The 20,456-nt window shown below is 34.2% G+C and overlaps 2 protein-coding genes and 1 long non-coding RNA gene across 9 annotated transcripts; 1 reads left to right on the forward strand and 2 right to left on the reverse strand.

The window, feature by feature from the left end:
* Positions 1-1,571: 1,571 nt before the first annotated feature.
* On the reverse strand, positions 1,572-5,561 carry LOC132799121 (receptor-like protein EIX2). Of its 2 annotated transcripts, XM_048474058.2 has the most exons (3): positions 4,234-5,561; positions 2,042-4,134; positions 1,572-1,837 (listed from the first exon to the last, which is right to left on the reverse strand). In XM_048474058.2, exons 1-2 carry the CDS (start codon positions 5,435-5,437, stop codon positions 2,045-2,047), a joined length of 3,294 nt encoding a protein of 1,097 aa, XP_048330015.2. In that variant the 5' UTR covers positions 5,438-5,561; the 3' UTR covers positions 1,572-1,837; positions 2,042-2,044. The 2 variants fall into 2 exon arrangements, with proteins under 2 accessions (XP_048330015.2, XP_015881592.4); XM_016026106.4 differs by having other exon boundaries at positions 2,042-5,560.
* Positions 5,562-9,253: 3,692 nt separating this feature from the next.
* LOC132800822 (uncharacterized) lies at positions 9,254-11,610 on the forward strand. 6 transcript variants are annotated; one of them, XR_009635924.1, is made up of 3 exons: positions 9,254-9,408; positions 10,322-11,010; positions 11,108-11,610. It is a non-coding gene; the product is annotated as an uncharacterized LOC132800822 (long non-coding RNA). The 6 variants fall into 6 exon arrangements; XR_009635926.1 differs by lacking the exon at positions 9,254-9,408 and having other exon boundaries at positions 9,417-11,010; positions 11,108-11,198; positions 11,338-11,610; XR_009635923.1 differs by lacking the exon at positions 9,254-9,408 and having other exon boundaries at positions 9,417-11,010; positions 11,108-11,171; positions 11,338-11,610.
* A 1,353-nt stretch (positions 11,611-12,963) lies between these two features.
* LOC107417511 (receptor-like protein EIX1) lies at positions 12,964-17,082 on the reverse strand. The gene is made up of 4 exons (XM_060814908.1): positions 15,511-17,082; positions 15,108-15,404; positions 13,483-14,901; positions 12,964-13,279 (listed from the first exon to the last, which is right to left on the reverse strand). Exons 1-3 carry the CDS (start codon positions 17,080-17,082, stop codon positions 13,486-13,488), a joined length of 3,285 nt encoding a protein of 1,094 aa, XP_060670891.1. The 3' UTR covers positions 12,964-13,279; positions 13,483-13,485.
* Positions 17,083-20,456: the final 3,374 nt, after the last annotated feature.

The raw sequence follows: 20,456 nt of genomic DNA on the forward strand, positions 1-20,456 counted from the left end.
TTTGATTATTCAAACCTGGTTTCTCTCTTTTCTTTCTCTGAAAATTTTTAAAATTTGCTCTCTTTTGACTTTCTGCAAACTCTATTGTTCTTTACTCTCTCTCTCTCTCTCTCTCTCTCTAGGGTAATTGGCGGGCATTTTGGTCCTTTAAGTCAAATTTTGCTTGAGATTTTGTCCTTCAAGTACCAAAACATGTCAGTTTAAAGACTATTTGTGTAGGGGAAATAATATAAGTATCATTTGCGCAAGCATAATTCAAGTTCTAAGAGCAAAGCTAAACAGATTGTTTAAATAATTGACTAAAAGAAGCATGTAAATGTCCGAAAAATTAGATATCCAATCCAACTAAGAATGCATTATTAAGGTTTCAAAAAAAAAAAAGAAAAAAAAGATAGTCTTTAGAACTGCGGTTTAATAAGCAATACAAAGCATGTCAATGTCTGATTCAGTATTGTTACGCGAATGATCACATTATGCTGAGAAATGCTTAAATTAAGTGGAAATCTAAAAAATGAGAAGACTAACTGAAGATGGATCAAGAAAATCAAATTTTTTTTATCAAATCATTTTTATGCATGTATAGTACTCACTCTGTAGACTGTAGGCAATATTAATAAGTTGCTGTTCGTGATTCTAAGGAGCAAAGATTATATTTAACAAGCCATTTATTGACAAGTATTTCTTGAAACATTTATAAATAGCAAAGTTTGTTAGGTCGAATGAGACTTGACAAAATAGAGAGCATTAAAGGCTATTGGTTTTAACATTTTTCATCAATCTGCAAGCATTAAATTAAGGCCCTGTTTAGAAGTCGGATTTTAGCAGAAGTTCTCTCCTTTTATATCAAATAAAGTTGTCAAAAATATTATAAAGGCAATTCAACTTTTGTATTATGGAGATTTACTCTCAAGTCTTGATAAGAAAGCATCAATGTCTGATTAATTCCCACTAAAATCTTTGGAGAAAATATATATATATATATATTTTTTCCAAGAGCTATAGATATAAAACGCAGGCAAAAGTAATTGCTTTTTTTCTTGTATAGTTTCTTGTCGAAGGTACGAATAACATGGCATCTAATCCAAATGACAACTTGTGAAGCAGTGACATGGCATCTAATCCAAATGATAACTTGTGAAGCGGTAAGCTTCTATGCAAGGAAATAATGGAAAACCAGAAATGACAAAAGGCTTTGCTTATTACTTGAGTTGACAAAAGGTTTTGCTTAGTATAGTTTCTAATTACATTTTTGTTTACATACATATCTAATTAATGTTGTTTTAGAACTAGAAAGCTATTTTGCAGTTACAAGGCAAAACAGACGCATGTTCTGTTTTTGTTTTTTGTTTTGGTAAATGATTTTTCCTGATTCTTTTTTTTTTTTTTTTGTTTTGGGGTTTTTTAAAGTAAGAATGTCGAGAAAGCAAGGAAGTTATTCTCCCCCTCCCTGTAAAATTGGTGTGACAACCTCAAACGTGCGAAATTGACACGATGGGGAAGTCAAGAATATGCATATCAATACGCAAGCTACTATGCTTCACGGTACCTAACCAGAAATTTCACAAATATCGTAAGGCTGAAAACTTGTAGAGAATTGACATTTACTATAATATTGATTGAACACAGCTTTTAAAAGCATTACAAATTACAGAAGCTTGGGATAGTGAAACAGAAAAAAAGAAATGTACTGCTTGTAATTATATAATCTACGAGGAAATCCTTCTCCTTCATGCTTTCAACAGTGTCCCTGGAATTCACTTCCAAAGAAATGAAGTTGACAATGAAAACCTCTTTGCTTTCTCCTTGAATATTTGGTGAAGCTAATCACCTTCCCCAACTGGAAGCAATCACAAACAGAAATGACATTTTCTGAGTTTAGTAAAGCTAAGTAGATGAGAAACACATTGTCAAAGAAACATATTATTATTAGGAACGAAACTTTAGAAGTACTATTTATCAAAAAGTCAGTTTGACAATGTAACCTGACATGAACAGAGAAAGGAAAGCAGATATAGTAACAAACGGAAGAAAGAAAACATACTCTTTATCTTCTTCGCTGATGCCCTCTAGTCCTCTGCTTTGTGGTTCTATATTTCAACCACAGATATAGCATTCTATCTACAACTTTATCGACAACATCAAAGTAGGTTATGCTCCAAGATTTTCTCATCGCCATTATCAAATACGGAACAAGAATTCCGGCTGCAAATCCCAATCCAATGCTCAAGTAAAACCACTTATCAATAAAGCTGTCACCATTGCCAGCATCCTTGGAAGTTGTCCGTCCCTTATCTGATTTCTCATCATCATCATCATCACTTGGACATTTCACAGCAAGTGGACCACCACAAAGGCCGAGGTTTCCAGCAAAAGAGAATTCATCGAAAGTGCTCATATGATCTTTATAAGGAATAGGACCAGACAAATCATTGTTTGACAGATTCAGATAACCCAGAAATGAGAGTGTACCCAAGCTTTGAGGAATAGCACCGGAGAAACTATTACGAGAGAGATCAAGGGAAACCAATAGCTTCAACTTCGAAATGCTTTCGGGAATGTGACCTGTGATTTGGTTTCTTGACAAGTCGATAACGCGCAAACCCAACAAATTTGTTATCTCTATGAGAAGATCTCCGCTCAAATTATTTCCTGAGAGGTCTAGGACGGTTACAAGAGAAAGGGTCTTCGTATATCTTAGAGGCTGGCCTTTCATATTTACAACATAGCTTTCATAGTAGCTGCCAACAATCTCGTAGTTTTCCCATCCGAGTATGTGAATGGAACTACGAGAAGGCCTGTACAATAGATAATGGTTAATGCTTTCGGCTTGTGACATACCTTTGAAATGTCCAAAGCTAGGCGGAATACTGCCTGCCAACTGATTTTCTGCTAGGTCCAGGATTTGTAGTGCGCTTAAGTTTGATAGCAGAGTTGGAAGTTCTCCTGAAAATGAATTAGACCTCAAGCTAAGAATTCTTAGACTTTCAAATCCTTTCCCAATCCATGGTGGGATTACACCACTTAACCTGTTGTTTCCAAGATTTAGTGTTTCCAAACTTGATAAGTTTTGGAAAGATGATGGGAGCTGTCCGTAGAGCTTGTTGTCATTCAGGTGCAATGTTTGAAGCCCACCTAATTGACCCAAGAATGTAGGAATGGTTCCAGACAAATGGTTATTACTAATGTCTAGTACAGAGAGATCAGAACAATTTCCAATACTTGATGGAATACTTCCAGTTAATTTGTTATTGGAAAGATCAATGGCTTTAAGATAAGGACCAATGTTACATATTGAAGCAGGGATTTCTCCATTTATCTGGTTATAACCAATAGAAAGGAAAACCAAGGACTGACTTATGTTATTTGGAATATTACCAGAAAGTTTATTTTTGGATAGATCGAGTATGTTAATGCCACTTGGTTTAGGAATAGACCCACTGAAGTTATTTGAGCTGAAATCAACTACTGCACCTGTTAAATGAATGACTTGACTTGGAAAGCCAAGTGCACCAAACTCTAGTCGACTTGGTAGTTGACCTGCTAGTTGATTAAAAGAAAGATTCAACCGTGATAATGAATAAGAAAATTCCCAAAACCAGTAAGGTATGGAGCCAGAAAGGCTAGCATTTGAGAAATCCAAAAAGTTTACTTGCTTTTGTGACTTAAGCCAAACCGGAAATGAAGGACCCAAGTGGCAGGATCTCATTGAAAGAGAAGAGACTTGGAATGGGGGAACCCAATTAGAACTGACATTCAATTTGAAAGAGTTTGAAGACAGATCTAAATAACTTAGCTTTTTTAGCTTTAAAAAATGTGCTTCAGTAACAACACCTGTCAATTTATTGGAAGAAACATCAAGTGTAGACAACTCGGAAAGTTGTCCCAAACTTTCTGGGAGGGTCCCATTTAGTTCATTCTCATTTAGTTTCAGAAGGGTAAGATTTTGCTTTAATATTCCAAAAGAAGTTGGGATGGGACCATATAGAGAGTTAGAGGACAAACTAAGCACAACAAGATTCTTAAGGCCGCCCAACCATTCTGGTAAATTACCGATCAACTGGTTGCCTGACAAGTCCAAGGACTGCAGACTAGGCAGTGGCCTCCTAGAAAGATTTTGGAGTGATCCAAAAGAATCTGGGATATGACCATTGAGAGAGTTATAAGATAAAACAAGCTTAACAAGATTCTCAAGGTGACCCAACCATTCTGGTAAATTACCAACCAAGTGATTACCTGACAACTCTAAGGACAGCAGACTAGGCAGTGGCCTCATAGACAGGCAATTTTCCGCTTCGTCAAGGAATTCGGGTAAAGTTCCATTCATGGTGTTGCTTGACATGTCCATTAACATCAGGTTGCACAGATTTCCAATTGAGCTTGGAATCCCACCCTCAACATTATTAGAAGCAAGATGTAAGTGACTGAGAAATGTCAGGTTTCCAATGGAAGCAGGAAGTTTTCCATCTAGACGGTTCCTTGATAAGTCAAGGACATGTATCTTCCTCCATCGTCCCCCCAACAACTGATGGCAACTTGCTGTAAGACTATTGTCACCTAGATATAAAAACTGCAAATTTGGAAGGTCACTAAAACCAAGTGGAATTCTTCCAAACAATTCACTTTCAGATATATCTAAATTAACAAGGCTGCTAATATTGACAAGCCAACCAGGTATTTCTGAATGGAATTGGTTATGAATAAGATCTAGGACAGCAAGTGAAGTGAAATTTAGAAAGGTAGGAGGTGGAATGGATCCAGATAATCTACAATTCCTTAACTGCAACTCGGATAAGGATGGGAGCTTATTTAGTTGCCTAAACAAATCTGGTCCTACCATTGAAAGATCAACTTCATTCATCACAAGATGCTTTAGAGAAACAAGACCCGCTGCCCATTCAAGATTATTGACAAGTAAACCCCACAAATGGACATCAAGATACTGCAAGCTAGAGAGGTTTCCTAAATTTGGAGGAATTGCACCACTAAACCCACCATTAGAGAGGTTTAGATACTGCAAACTTTTCAAAGATCCAAAAAATTCAGGAATTGTGTTGCCATCAAATGTGTTGAAACTCAAGTCCAAATGCCTCAGGGACTTGAGTTTCGTCAGTGAAGGTCTAATTTCCCCACTAAGGTTCCATAATCCATACGTACCTGTAGATTCACCATAATTATATGGATGTGGGTTATGGAGATCAACTGCAATAACTGCTCCAGAAGTGTTCTCACAGCTTATTCCCCACCATTGACAACAGTTGCCTCCCTTCCATGAAGAAAGCCGGTTCTCAGGATCATGAAGACCACTCTTGAAGTCAACAAGAGCTTCTCGGTCTGAATCCATGCAGTTCGTTAATTGAGCGTCGGTGTTGGGAAGAAGTTCTCTTGTCACAAGGCAGAGAATCAGAAACATAAATGGAAGCCCTGTAATTGTTTCCATCAGAGCTACAAATTTTTTGCAAGGAAACTGCGTTTTTGGTGAAGAAGAAGATCAAGAGGAATAGTTGTTGAAAGTAAAAGCAAGGAAAAAGATAAAGACCAAAAAAATAAAAAGCATAAATGAAATATATAGAAGAAGTCTCTGTGTAGCAAATTAACAACTCTTGCATGTGTATATATATGCATATATATAAATATACATCACCAAGATAATGAATAAAATGATATAACAAATCAGCTCACAACCAACCACTGATGTGACCTTTACTTTTATTACCCACTAATAGTAATGGGGGCGTTCCTTTCATTTTCTAGCCAGCCGTGCTGCAAACGTTGGAAAAAATATCCATTAATTTGGAATCTTTTAATTATTTCTGATATGTAGAAAATGCATTTTTATTTTATTTTATTAGTTTTGGACGTGAGAGTGGGCTCGATGGGAAAGGACAGCTTAATACAATATAAATAAATAAATAAAAATTTTAAACTAAAAAAAAAAAAAAAGTTTTAGGTTTTCTGGAAATTAAAAAAAAAATTATAATTCTTTTTTCATTTTCTTTCTAGATCAATCAATGAGCTGTTGATCTAGTTGGACGTTAAAGGGTGGAATTATATGTAACAGTATATTTTTACTGCGAAATATATAATTATAGGGTTATTAGCACTTTTAGCCCTGAATTATAATTTCATTTGTACTGGGTCTTAAGCTTTTATTTTCTGGACATTTTGGTTACTAAATTTTAATTTAAGTTAATTACACGTTGGTCCTTAAGATTATTTTTACTAACATGAATAGAAGCCCTAGTATTTGTTTCTATCAAAAGTAGACTATTTATGTCTGAAATTACCTGAATGTGAGGAATAATTATTGAGTAAGATCAAAGGAAAAGATATTAGAACAATTTGAATCTCAATGAGATACAAGTATATATAAATACTAAACGTTGAAAAGGATTTGCTTATAGTAATGTGGACATTGTTGGTTTTTGAGCAGCTAAGTGTGACCTACAAATAAAGAAATTGACGAATATATATATAGAGAGAGATTATCTAAGCATCAGGACTGAACTGACAGTCCAGACCAAAAACATGCCAAAGAATTATATATTTATATAATTCTTCTATAGTGCATATTCATGCATATCCATTATTAAATACATGTTATTTTAATTACAACACCTAATATGCATGAATGCACATCAAAATGTAATTCTAATATCCACATCCAAGGGCAAAGGCAGGATCTTGGCCTTTGGGGGCCAAGGCTTTTGTCAAAATAAAATGTACAACATTTTATAATTGCAAAAAGAAAAAACAGAGGTGAATAGATTTTCCTTTCTATACCGTCAACCTTGGCCTTAAATGTGTCAAGATTTTACCATAAAAGGAAGGTAAAAATATCTCTAATTCTATTTTTGAGTTAAAATATATTTACCATAAAAATTTAATTTTTAAGTTAAAATATATTTACCACGATACCGCCGTGGGGGTGAGATATAATGGTATCAAATCAAATACTATTATTTCAACTGATATTTTAATATGTGTAAATAATTTATTAAATTTTTAAAGCAATATGAAAATAAAAAATAATATTTAAAATATTTATTTTTTTTAATAAATAAAAAATTTAAAAAAATAAATAAATTTGTTATGAATAATAATAATTTGTTAAATTGTTCACACATCTCAAAATATCAGTTAGAATGATAGCACCTGATCTGATACAATCTTGTGCGATTAGCTATGATATCTGTACGATAACCTTGAAAGCTTCAACTCATGTAATGCTTGGAAGACAAAATCCCTTGACTCATGCTCAGCCATACATATGATATGGACTAATTCTATCTTGCTTTTTGTTTCCCTTCTTCTTTGCTCTCTGTCTTGTCATTTCAGTCCCTTAAAGTTTATTTAATTAATCCAGCTAAAACTTCAACTGTTCCCACCAACACAGTGCCAAAATTAGAAAATTCATGACCACCAAGTCTCAAACTCATCGCAGACTTCTAAAGGAGGCAAGTGGGTGTCTTTTTTCCAAGTCAATGAAAAATTCTATGGTGAAGCTCATGGCAATGTAAATCTGTTTACTTTGATGAATGTAATTGCTGAGAAATCTCTGTATTTTATTCATCAATTATGAAAACTACTATTTCTTTCAAACGTACATAATATTTTTCAAATTTGTATTTTTAATTTTACACTATTTAAAAATTCTAGAATAGTTCTACTGGAAAGAAAAAAAAAATTATACAAATATATTTTTCCTAGTTCATTTATTTATCCTTTGAGACAAATTTATCTTTTTAATTGAGGTGGTTCTATTTTTCTTTTAATTTTTAATATTTATTTACATTTTTTAAAATTAATTTCCTTTCAAAAATTAACTTTGAATAATTTATCATATTTCGCCCTTCAACTATACAAGAATCTTATTTTGATTCTTAAATTATGCAAAAATATCACTTTGGTCTTTAAAGTCAAAAAAATCTTATTTTTGATTCTTAAATTATGTTCATTTTTTTTTTGTCCTAACCATACATGCCCTCAAGAGAGAGAGAGAGAGAGAGAGAGAATTAAAATTTTAAAAAAATCCAAATTGAGTTATTCCATTTTCAAATGAAAATTTAAAATTCATTTTTATAGTCTGTTTTTTTCTTTGATTTAGACGACATGTTTAAATTTTAGCTAGATTTAAATCATATTGTTTGGTAGTAGAAAAATACCGGGAAAAAAATATTGAATGAAAATGTGAGAGGAAGTTTCCCTTGAAAAAAGTGAAGAGAGCAGAATTCCTCTATAAAGAAAAATCGGGAACTGTCCTCTCACCGGCTCCAACATCTCTCTCCCCTCAGAAAATTCCTGTTTTCTCACTATCAGCATTCATGACAGGCAGCTTGCAAATTTTGCTACATTTCCTCATGTAGTCAAACATGAGAAAAACAAACTGGGCCTAAATCTAATTAGTTGGGCAAAATTTTGTACAATAATATTTGTCTTCTTCTACATTAGCAGAAAAATACTATCTATCATAAATATGGAGATCCAGAGTAAAGCTAAGCACACTATTCAAAATCATTGAATAAAAACTTAAATGTACTACTACAGTGAAGAATATAAAACTTACAATTACAAAATGAAAAAAACTAACTGAAGATTTCAAGAGAACCAAAATTTTTGTTTTGCAAATCATTTTTAAATTTGATCACAAGTAATGCAAAGCACCATGCATGTACCATACTTGCTCTGTACACTGTAGGCTACAAGTAGCTGTTTGTAATTTTAAAGGTGCAAAGACTATACTTTGAAGGCTATATATATTGACAAGTATTTCTTGAAACTGTTAAAAGTAGCAGATGGATTGTACTGAAATCTTATAAAATAGAGCATTAATAGACTATTGGTTTTAACAGATTTCATCCATCTGCAAGCAATATGACTCTGATTGGAAGTCGAATTTTAGCATAGTTCTCTCTTCTGTTTTTTTTTTTTTTGGGTAATAATCATAGTTGTCTCCTTTTGATATCAAATAAAGTTGTGAAAGATATTACAAAGACAATTCAACTTTTGTAAGATGGGGATCAACTCTTGAGCGTATCTGATTAATTCCCATTATACAATTCCATTTATTAGAAATGTGCAACTTCAATAATTTGGGCTGAAATTTGGCATATATGCCCAACAAGTTCAATATTCAGATGACCATGATATGTAACCCAATGCAACTTCTCCAAGGCCCAACCCAATCAATCGACCCGACATTGAATTTGTAAAAGATAATCCGTAAGAAGGGGGTGAGAGAGAGAGAACTGAAAATTTTGGTTTTTGAAAACCAACGGTAAGAAAAATTCAAATTTAGGAACGGTAATACGTTTGTTTTTTTCTTGGCTGAATTGCTTAAGGGGGAGAAATTATGGGAGGAAGAGAGAGATTGTTGAAGAAGACTTCATCGCCGATCCCAAAGAAATTGGGGTAAAAGACTTCTTACGTCTCTGATTAACATTTAGGGCTTTCGTCTCGTTCTTTTAGGGTTTATTATTATTGTTTGTTTTCACCTTGTCATTGGTGCAAAGGTGTTTGAAAGCACAAATCGTAATTTTCTCAATTTGTCTTTTGGGTTTTGAAAGGGGGACAAAAATGACTAAGATTTTATTGTATTTTCCGTGTAATTTTCTTCCCGTTTTATGCTTGTTGTTGTGCTGGTGATCATGGTTACCAGTTTAAATCAAAACATGAAAGGAAAGTCATTCTTCTTCGTAGTTGGCAGGCAACTGGTAAAAAACGATGTGGATTTTTAGGTGAGGAAATGGCGGGTAACTCAAAAGGGGTGGTGAAAATGCATACAAAAGATTGCTAAAACTGTTTCTTCTCTCTCCACCCCCCCCCCCCCCCCCCCCCCCCTCTCCTCTTCTTGGTGAATAGATTGCCGAAACTGTTGTGCTTAAAATTGATGTCATGTTTCAAGCTTTATGTTGTGAAATTAAGATTCCTGCTTTGCAAACTATGTATTATGTGCATGCAATTGTTGTTATGTGTTTGCTCTTTTAAATTTAAATTGGTTGTCAAGTGAGTACTTTTCTGTATGCTACCTGTTTCTGGAGCAAATTGGCTGTCAAGTGAGCATTTTCCTTTATGCTACCTGTTTCTGAAGCAAATTGGTTGTCAAGTTATAGATAATGGATGCCATTGCATAATAGCTGTTATGGACAATATAAGGAATATTATTACCTGGATGATGTGCATGAATATAGGATGCAATTACCTAGATGTCAACTATTTAATTGTGACTTTTGATTGTATCCTTTTGTTATTGTGGTTTTCCTTTTCTGTTTAAGTTAGAAACTTTGTTTTTCTTCTTATTTTCCTCTGGAATTTTAACACTCAGAATTATGCTGCTGCTGTTGTTATTCATATTCCCAAGAATGTTAAACTTGCCACTGGTTGCAGGCTTCCCTGCTGATTTGCTTTCTCTGGCTGGTATGTACCTAGATGGTGTGTACTACATTTAGGTTTCTCTGTCTTTCTTCTCCTTTTATATTATGCTGCTGCTGTTGTTATTCATATTCCCAAGAATGTTAAACTTGCCACTGGTTGCAGGCTTCCCTGCTGATTTGCTTTCTCTGGCTGGTACATACCTAGATGGTGTGTACTACATTTAGGTTTCTCCATCTTTCTTCTCCTTTTATATTATGCTGCTGCTGTTGTTATTCATATTCCCAAGAATTTTGTAAACTTGCCACTGGTTGTAGGCTTCCCTGCTGATTTGCTTTCTCTTGCTACTACATACCTAGATGGTGTTATTACATTTAGGTTCCCTGTATTTCTTCTCGTTTTATATTTTTAAGATTCAAGTCTTGTTCATGTGATGTATATAACTGTTTAACCCACCTAGTCTTTTTTGATTCTCAGTTGTTGAATTCATAAATTTGGATGGGAACTAATGTGAAGATCAGAAAGGCATCTGAATAGACTTTGAATTGTTCAACTCCAGAAAAAGTTTCTGAATTTTGGTTGGCAAGGAGAGCAAGTTGCCTTCAAGCATGCCTAATGCGCGCTCACTTTGCAAAGCTGTAGGTAATTTTGCTTCTTGTTTTGTACTTTATTATCAATTGATCAATATCTTTGACCTTCAAAAAATAAGATTATTTAACTTATTAGTCAATGTTTTCAGCTTCAAAAACTGTTAGTTGTGGCCTATGTGACATATGCACGGGCTGGAAGAATACAGCATACAAGTACTTCCTACTGCCATGACATTGCAAGTTATCCTCATTTTTCGTCAATTTTATATCTTTGCTTCTTATATTTGGATTTTTCTCTTAGAACTTATCTCTTGCTTAGCTGCACATGTACATGTTTTTGCAAGATAATCGCTGATATTTTCTTTTTGGGTTTTTGTAGTTATTACAGGTTGTATTTGGCTTCACTCTCTGAACAACAGAAGACTTTTCATGGATGTATCAATAAGAAAATGTGAGGGGTGTATAATTGTTGTAAAACAAGATTTGAGTCCTGCTATGATAACTGTTATTACAAAAAAAAAAAAAAAAAAAAAAAAAAGAAATTTTTGGTGTTTGGGACAATCACGTGGGGATTGCCCCGGGTTCTCTTCCCTCTTGTGTGGGATGGTGCGCTGTGTGTGTCTTTTCTTAGTCTCTCATTTGCTTTCTTTCCCTTTCAATTTTTCCTTCACCAATTTCTCTCTATTTCTGTCTCTGCATTTTTTTCCTGCTCCTCTTACTTTCTCTCTTGGCTTTCTTTCTGAAACTATTTGGTTTTTCCTTTACTTTCTCTTTTTTTGGTATCTCTTTACTTTTTCTCACTGCTTTTTCTTTATACATTTTTTTTTCCCTTTTTTTTTTCTCTCTATCTCCTTTCTCAACATCCTCTACTTTCTCTCTAGTTTTCTACTCTGTTTCTTTTTAACATTCTCTTACTGCTTTTTTTTTTTTTTTTGCCCTCCATTTTTCTTTCTATTTTGTTTTACTAATTTCTTTGTGCTCTTTATCTCTAGTTTACTTTCAAAGTGAAGTTATTGCCATGAGGTGAAACATTTATTCCACTTGCTATTAAGGCTTAGTTTTGATATGTCCTTAAAAAAATTAAATGTAAAGGAAAAAAAAAAATAGCTATACTTTTATCAAAACTATACTATTATCATAATACATACGAAAAAATAACATAAAATGAAACACATTGAAGAAACCAATCATTAAACAAATAAGAAATTAGTAAAAGATTATATGTACAAAAAGAACATTTAAGTAAATTAGTAAAACAACCTAAAATACGCATAAAAAAAAAAAAAACACATGAGAAATTAGAAATACAAGTTAAGAAAAGTAAAGAAACAACTTAGCTAAAGTAAGAAATTAACAAAATTTTGATATTGTTTTTAAATTAATATTGCTAAATTTTAATACATATTGTAATTTTCTCACAATAAAAAGCTTTTTAAAAGAATAAATCTTTGGCGAAAATATATATATATTTTTTTCAAGAGCTATATATATATATATATATATATAGAATGTGCGGCAAACGTAATGATTTTTTTTCTTTTCAAGTTTCTTATCAGATATATAGCAAGGCATCTAATCAAAATGATAACTTATCAAGTAGTGAGCTTGTGTGCAAGGAAATAATGGAAAACCAGAAATTACAAAAGGCTTTGCTTGTTCTTGTGTTGACAAAAGGTTTTGCTCAGTATAGTTTCTAATTACATTTCTTTTTACATGCATAGCTAATTAATGTTTTGTTGGTGAATGCATAAATAATAAATGTTGTTTTTAGAACTAGAAAGATATTTTGCAGTTACAAGGTTAAACAGAGGCATGTTCTGTTTTTGTTTTTTGGTTTGGTAATTGATTTTTCCTGATACTTTTTTTTTTTTTTAAATTTTATTTTGGTTTTTTAAAGTAAGAATGTCAAGAAAGCAAGGAAGTTACGTTCCTCCTCCCAGTAAAATACGTGCAACAACCTCAAACGTGTGAAATTGACACAATGGAGAAGCCAAGAATATGCATGTCAATATGCAACCTAATATGCTTTGCAATACTTAACCAGAAATTTTCACAAATTTTATGAGGCTGAAAACTAGTAGAAAATTGACATTTACTACAGTATTGATTAGCTTTTAAAACCATCACAAATTACAGAAAGTTGGGATAGTGAAACAGAAAAAAGAAATTTACTATTTGTAATTATATAATCTATGAGGAAACCCTTCTCCTTCACGCTTTCAACAGTGTCCCTGAAATTCACTTCCAAAGAAATAAAGTTGACATTGAAAACCTCTTTGCTTTCTCCTTGAATATTTGGTGAAGCTTCTCACCTTCCCCAACTGGAAGTAATCACAAACAGAAATGACATTTTCTGAGCTTAGTATATTTAGTAGATGAGAACCACATTGTCAAAGAAACATATTATTATTTAGGAATGAAACTTTAGAAGTACTATTTATCAAAATGTCAGTTTGACAAGTAACCTGACATGAACAAAGAAAGGAAAGCAGATATAGTAACAAACTAAAGAAAGAAAACATACTCTTTATCTTCTTCGCTGATGCCCCCTAGTCCTCTGCTTTGTGGTTCTATATTTCAACCACAGATGTAGTATTCTATCTACAGCTTTATCAACAACATCAAAGTAGGCTATGCTCCAAGATTTTCTCATCGCCATTATCAAATACGGAACAAGAATTCCAGCTGCAAATCCCAATCCAATGCTCAAGAAAAACCACTTATCAATAAAGCTGTCACCATTACCAGCATCCCTGAGAGTTGTCCGTCCCTTATCTAGTTTCCCATTGTTATCATCACCTGAACATTTTACAGCAAGTGGACCACCACAAAGGCCAATATTTCCAGCAAAAGAGGATGCATTGAATGTGAGCATCTGATCTTTATCAGGAATAGGACCAGACAATTCATTGTTTGACAGATTCAGATACCCCAGGAATGAGAGTGACCCCAAGCTTTGAGGAATAGCACCGGAGAACTTATTACTCGAGAGGTCAAGAGAAGACAATTGCTTCAGCTTGGAAATGCTTTCGGGAATGTGGCCAGTGAAATGGTTTCTTGACAAGTTGAGAACGATCAAACCCAACAAATTTGTCATCTCGATAGGAAGAGCTCCACTCAAGTTATTCCCTGAGAGGTCTAGCATGGTTACAAGAGAGAGGGTCTTGGTGTATCTTAGAAGTTGGCCTTTCATATTTACAATGAAGCTTTCATAGTAGTTGCCAAACTCCATAGTACCTACGTAGCTATCAGGATGTTTCCTAGTTGCGGCATTTTGGTAAATAGGGGCAGCCCCATACAATAGATAACGGTTAATGATTTGGGCTTGTAACATGGCTTTGAAATTTCCAAAGCTAGCTGGAATACTGCCTGTCAACTGATTTTCTGCTAAGTCCAGGACTTGTAGTGAACTTAAATTTGATAACAGAGCCGGAAGTTCTCCTGAAAATGAATTAGACCTCAAGCTAAGAATTCTTAGACTTTCAAATCCATTCCCAATCCATGGTGGAATTCTACCATTTAATTTGTTGTTCCCAAGATTTAGGGTCTCCAAACCGGATAAGTTTTGGAAAGATGATGGGAGCTGTCCATAGAGCTTGTTATCATTTAGGTGCAATGTTTTAAGGCCGCTTAATTGACCCAAGAAGGTAGGAATGGTTCCAGACAAATGGTTATTACTGATGTCTAGTACAGAGAGATCAGAACAATTTACAATGCTTGATGGAATACTTCCTATTAAGCTGTTATTGGAAAGATCAATGACTTCAGCTCCAGGAACAATGTTACCTATCCAAGCAGGAATTTCTCCATTTAACTGGTTGTTAGCAATGGAAAGGAAAGCAAAGGTACCAACGGTAAGATTCCATTTATTTGGAATATTACCAGAAAGTTTATTACTCGATCGAGTAAGTAAAAGCTGCCACTTGGAATAGGAACGGACCCACTGAAGTTATTTGAGCTCAAATCAACTACTACACCAAATAGGTACGCCGATAGACGGGGTTGTGAACCAAACTCTAGTGGACTTGGTAGTTGACCTGCTAGTTGATTAAAAGAAAGATTCATATGTGATAATGAATAAGAAAATTCCCAAAACCAGTAAGGTATGGAGCCAGAAATGCCAGCATTTGAGAAAGCCAAATAGTCGACCTGCTTTTGTGACTTGAGCCAAGTCGGAAATGAAGGGCCCAAATGGCAGGAACTCATTGCAAGAGAAGAAACCTGGAATGGAGGAATCCAATCGGATTTGACATCCAAGGTGAAAGAGTTTGAAGACAGATCTAAGTCCGATAGCTTTTTTAGCTTTAAAAAATGTGCTTCAGTAACTATACCTGTCAATTGATTGGATGAAACATCAAAGATACGCAACTCAGAAAGCTGTCCCAAACTTTCTGGGAGGGTCCCATTTAGCTCATTCTCTCCTAGACGCAGAACAGTAAGATTTTGCTGTAATATTCCAAAAGAAGTTGGGATGGGACCATAGAGAGTTATTGGACAAATCAAGCTCAAGAAGATTCTCGAGCTGAGCTAGCCACTCTGGTAATTTACCAACCAATTGATTGTCTGACAGGTACAATAATTGCAGATTTGGTAGTGGCCCCCAAGAAAGATTTTGGAGTGATCCGAAAGAAGCTGGGATACTACCATTGAGAGAGTTATAGGACAAATGAAGCTCCACAAGATTCTCGAGTTGACCCAACCATTCTGGTAAATTACCAACCAAGTGATTGTCTGACAAGTCCAAGGAGTGCAGACTAGGAAGTGGCCTCCCAGAAAAATTTTGGAGTGATCCGAAAGAAGCTGGGATTTGACCATTTAGATAGTTGGAGGACAAATCAAGCTCAACAAGATTCTCAAGGTGACCCAACCATTCCGGTAAATTACCAACCAAGTAATTATCCGACAAAACGAAGGACTGCAGAATAGGAAATGGCCTCCTAGAAAGGCAAATTTCTGTTCCTTCAAGGAATTTTGGTAAAGTTTCATTGATGTAATTATTGAACATACCTAAGGAAATCAAATTGCAAAGTTTTCCAATAGAGCTTGGAATCCCACCGTCAACGCTATTGGAAGAAAGATCTAAGTGACTGAGAAATGTCAGGTTTCCAATGGAGGCAGGAAGTTTCCCATGTAGATTATTCTCTTTCAAATCAAGAACTTGTATCTTCTCCCATCGTCCCCCCAACAACTGATGACAACTTGCTGAAAGACCATTGTATCCCAGATATAAAAACTCCAAATTTGGTAGTTCACTTAAACCAAGTGGAATTCTTCCACCCAACCCACTATTGCTTATATCCAAAGTAACAAGGCTGCTAATATTGACAAGCCAATCGAGGGCTTTTGGATCGAATTGGTTATAACTAAGATCTAGGACAACAAGTGAAGTTAAATTTAAAAGGGTAGGAGGTGAAATGGATCCAGATAATCTACAATTCTGTAGATGCAACTCGGTTAAGGATGGGAGCTTATTTAGTTGCCTAATCCAGTCTGATCCTACCATTGAAAGATTAACTTCATTAATCACAAGATGCTTTAGAGAAACAAGACCTGTTAACCATTCAAGATTATCAACAAATAAACTTGACTCACCCCAAATCTCATCACTAGAAACATCAAGATACTGCAAGCTAGAAAGGTTCCCTAAATTTACCGGAATTGCACCACTAAACCCAGCATGTGAGAGGTTCAGATATTGCAAGTTTTTCAAAGATCCAAAAAAATCAGGAATTGGGTTGTCATTGAACGTGTTAAAACTCAAGTCCAAATGCCTCAAGGACTTGAGTTTCGTCAATGAAGGTTTAATTTCCCCACTGAGGTTCCAGAATCCGTACCTTGCGAGGGATTCATCATCGTACCCAGTTGGACGTGGATTCCGAAGATCAACTCCAATAACGGCTCCAGTAGTGTTTTCACAGCTTATTCCAGGCCAATGACAACAGTTGCTTCCCTTCCATGAAGAAAGCCTGTTTACAGGATCATGAAGGCCATTCTTGAAGTCAATGAGAGCTTCTTGGTCCGACTCCATGCAATTCATCAAGTGAGCATCAGTGTTGGGAAGAAATTCTCCTCTCACAGAGCACAGAATCAGAAACATTAATGGAAGCCATGTAATTGTTTCCATTAGAGTTGCAAACTTGTTTGCCAGAGAATTGCGATTTAGTGTGAAGAGGAAGATCAAGAGGAATAGTTGTTGAAAGTAAAAGCAAAGCAAAAGATACATCAATGAAATATAAAGAAGACGATATGTGTGTTGCGAATCAACAACAATGTTTGCAGGTATATATATATATATATATATATATCGCCGGGAGACTCTTTCATTTTCTAACCCAGCAGTGTTTCAAACATTGGAAAGATGTGAGAGTGGGGTCATTGTGAAAGGACTTAGACGCGTATAAGCTTAATACAAAATAAATAAATTAATAAATAAAAATTAAAAAACAATAAAAAAATGTTTGAGGTTTTTCGGAAATTAAAAAGTATATATAATTCTTTTTTCGTTTCCTTTCTATGCGTGGCAAGGAAGAAAAACAGAGGTGAAAAGCTTTTCCTCTATTTTCCTCTATTTCATTCTGATGCTTATGCATACACCCCACGGCTCCTACCTGGAAGGCTGACCAAAAAGCCAAGATTTATTAGATTTGTCTAAACACCCAATCTTGGCCTTACATGTTTTTAAGTTAAAATATAACGATGTCATCTGCACAACCTTTTTGACTGGGGATCACTGTCCAATCGTGTGCGATTACGTATGACATCTGCACATTAACCTTGAAGACAAAATCCCTTAACTATATATACTTAATTGTGGTTTTATAATTAATGTAAAGTATGTAAACGCCTGACATATACTATTATTGTTGAGGGAATGATCATAATAACATACTAATGAATGCTTAAACTGGCAAATTATATTCATTTTACTTGCACTCACTCTGTGCCCATCAAAGTGAGTGCCCATCAAATATAGTGTTTGTAAGGCCATTTATCTCTGAAGTCTTAACAGAGATAGAAAATTCTTTGGACTACAAAATTCTAGTCAGGCTTTTGTACATATACTCCAATTTATTTTTGGGACAACAAATATATAGATATAGTAATCATACAATTTTATCCTCCTCTGCGTTTATGAGATATTGATTTTGTTTTCCATGAAGTAGATGCAAAATTTGAAATTGCAAAAACAAAACTACAGAGTTGTCACCCAAAACCAAGTGTTTTTGGTTTGAATGACCATCTTCAAAGTAAATAAAAGATTTATTTGTTCATTCAAGTAAGAAAAAGTTAAATACATAGCTCTTTAAACTTCCAGTAATTGAAGGAAAATCTGAATACAGAGATTGCCCTTCTCTGTATTTAACATGCTATAAGCGATATCGCCCTGGTGGGGGACGACTGTGCAATGTTGTGCGATGACCTATGACATATGCACGAGAACCTTGAACGCTTCAACACATGTAATGCTTGGAAGACAAAATCCCTTGACTCATGCTCAGCCATACATATGAGATGGACTAATTCTATCTTGCTTTTTGTTTCCCTTCTTCTATGCTTTCAGTCTTGTCATTTCAGTTCCTTTCATTCCCTTAAAGTTTATTTAATTAATCCACCTAAAACTTCAATTGTTCCCACCAACACAATACCAAAGTTGGAAAATTCTTGACGACCAAGTCTCAAACTCATTACAGACTTCTAAAGGAGGCAAGTGGATGTCTTTTTTCCAAGTCAATGAGAAATTCTATGCTCAAGGTCATGGCAGTGTAAATATGTTTACTTTGCTGAATGTAATTGCTGAGAAATCTGTCTGTCATTCATCAATTGTGAAAACTACTATTTCTTTCAAATGTACATAATATTTTTCAAATTTGTATTTTTAATTTTACATTATTTAAAAATTCCAGAATAGTTTTATTGGAAAAAAAAATGTATACAAATATAATTTTCCTAGTTCATTTATTTATCCTTTGAAACAAATTTATCTTTTTAATTGAGGTGGATATATTTTTCTTTTTATTTTTAATATTTATTTACATTTTTTCGAATTATTTTCCATTCAAAAATTAACTTTTAATAATTTATCATAGTTGGCTCTTCAACTATACAAAAATTTTATTTTGATTCTTAAACTATGCAAAATTATCGCTTTGGTCTTTAAACTGTACAAAAGTCTCTTTTTCTTCCTTCTAAAATTACCAACCCTACCTCTGACAAAAAGGCTAATATGGCATGCACTTGTTGCTTCCTTTAGCCAAACTGAATAGACATTCAAAATCAGTAAGACTTTACAGAAAAATCTCTGCCATAACCACATGTTTTCTCAAGACAGCGACATCTCATCCACGTTGGAAAGTGCATGCCAGGCCAATCAATCCATAGATAGAAATATTGTCGGACGAATGGCTCACCGACGTTGGAAAATGCATGCCACCCCTATTATTAAGTCATTGTACTACTAACCATACATGCCCTGGAAACGTATAATCCGAAAGAGAGAGAGAGAGAGAGTTCAAGTGAAAAAAAAAAAAAAAAATCCAAATTAAGTTATTCCATTTTCAAATGAAAAATTAAAATTCATTTTTATATATATTTTTTTCCTTTGACTTAGATGACATGTTTAAATTTTAACTAGATTTAAAATTACATTATTTGGTAGTAGAAAAATAACGGGAAAAAAAAATTAAATAAAAATGTGAAAGGAAGTTTCCCTTAAAAAGAGTGAAGAGAGCAGAATTCCTCTATAAAGAAAAATCGGGAACTGTCCTCTCACTGGCCCCACCATCTCTCTCCCCTCAGAAAATTATTGTTTTCTAACCATCAGCATTCATGACAGGCAGCTTGCAAATTTTGCTACATTTCCTCAGTCAAACATGAGAAAAACAAACTGGGCCTAAATCTAATTAGTTGGTCAAAATTTTGGACAATAATATTTGTCTTCTTCTACATTAGCAATAAAATACTATCTATCATAAGTATGGACATGCAGAGTAAAGCTAAGCAGACTATTCAAAATTATTGAATAAAAACTTACATGTACTACAGTGAAGAATATAAAGCTTACAATAACAAAATGAAAAAAGCTGACTTAAGATTTCAAGAGAACCAAATTTTTGTTTTGCAAATCATTTTTAAATTTGATCACAAGTAATGCAAAGCACTATGCATGTACCATACTTGCTCTGTAGATTGTAGGCTACAAGTAGCTGTTTGTAATTTTAACTAGCAAAGACTATAATTTAAAGGCTATATATATTGACAAGTATTTCTTGAAACTGTTAAAAATAGCAGATGGATTGTACTGAAATCTTATAAAATAGAGCATTAATAGACTATTGGTTTTAACAGATTTCATTCATCTGCAAGCAATATCTATTATTTTCGGTAAATGTTTTTCACCTTCTAAAACCACATCATTGAGCCCATGAATTTCTACATCTCAAACTTAGGACGACACTTTATGATTCTTTTGCTAGTTGGTGTAACCGAGCAACTAGATCC

The sequence above is a fragment of the Ziziphus jujuba genome, chromosome 2 (assembly GCF_031755915.1).
Source record: "Ziziphus jujuba cultivar Dongzao chromosome 2, ASM3175591v1".
NCBI lineage: Eukaryota > Viridiplantae > Streptophyta > Magnoliopsida > Rosales > Rhamnaceae > Ziziphus > Ziziphus jujuba.

Excerpts from the sequence above, each read along its gene's own strand:
- LOC132799121 (XM_016026106.4), bottom strand. The coding sequence starts at position 5,437 with ATGGAAACAATTACAGGGCTTCCATTTATGTTTCTGATTCTCTGCCTT.
- LOC107417511 (XM_060814908.1), bottom strand. The coding sequence starts at position 17,082 with ATGGAAACAATTACATGGCTTCCATTAATGTTTCTGATTCTGTGCTCT. Across the intron at positions 15,405-15,510 it reads ACCTGTCAGACAATCAATTG|CAAAATCTTACTGTTCTGCG; the intron begins GTTGGTAAATTA and ends GGAATATTACAG. Across the intron at positions 14,902-15,107 it reads GGCTCAAGTCACAAAAGCAG|TGGGTCCGTTCCTATTCCAA; the intron begins GTCGACTATTTG and ends AAATAACTTCAG.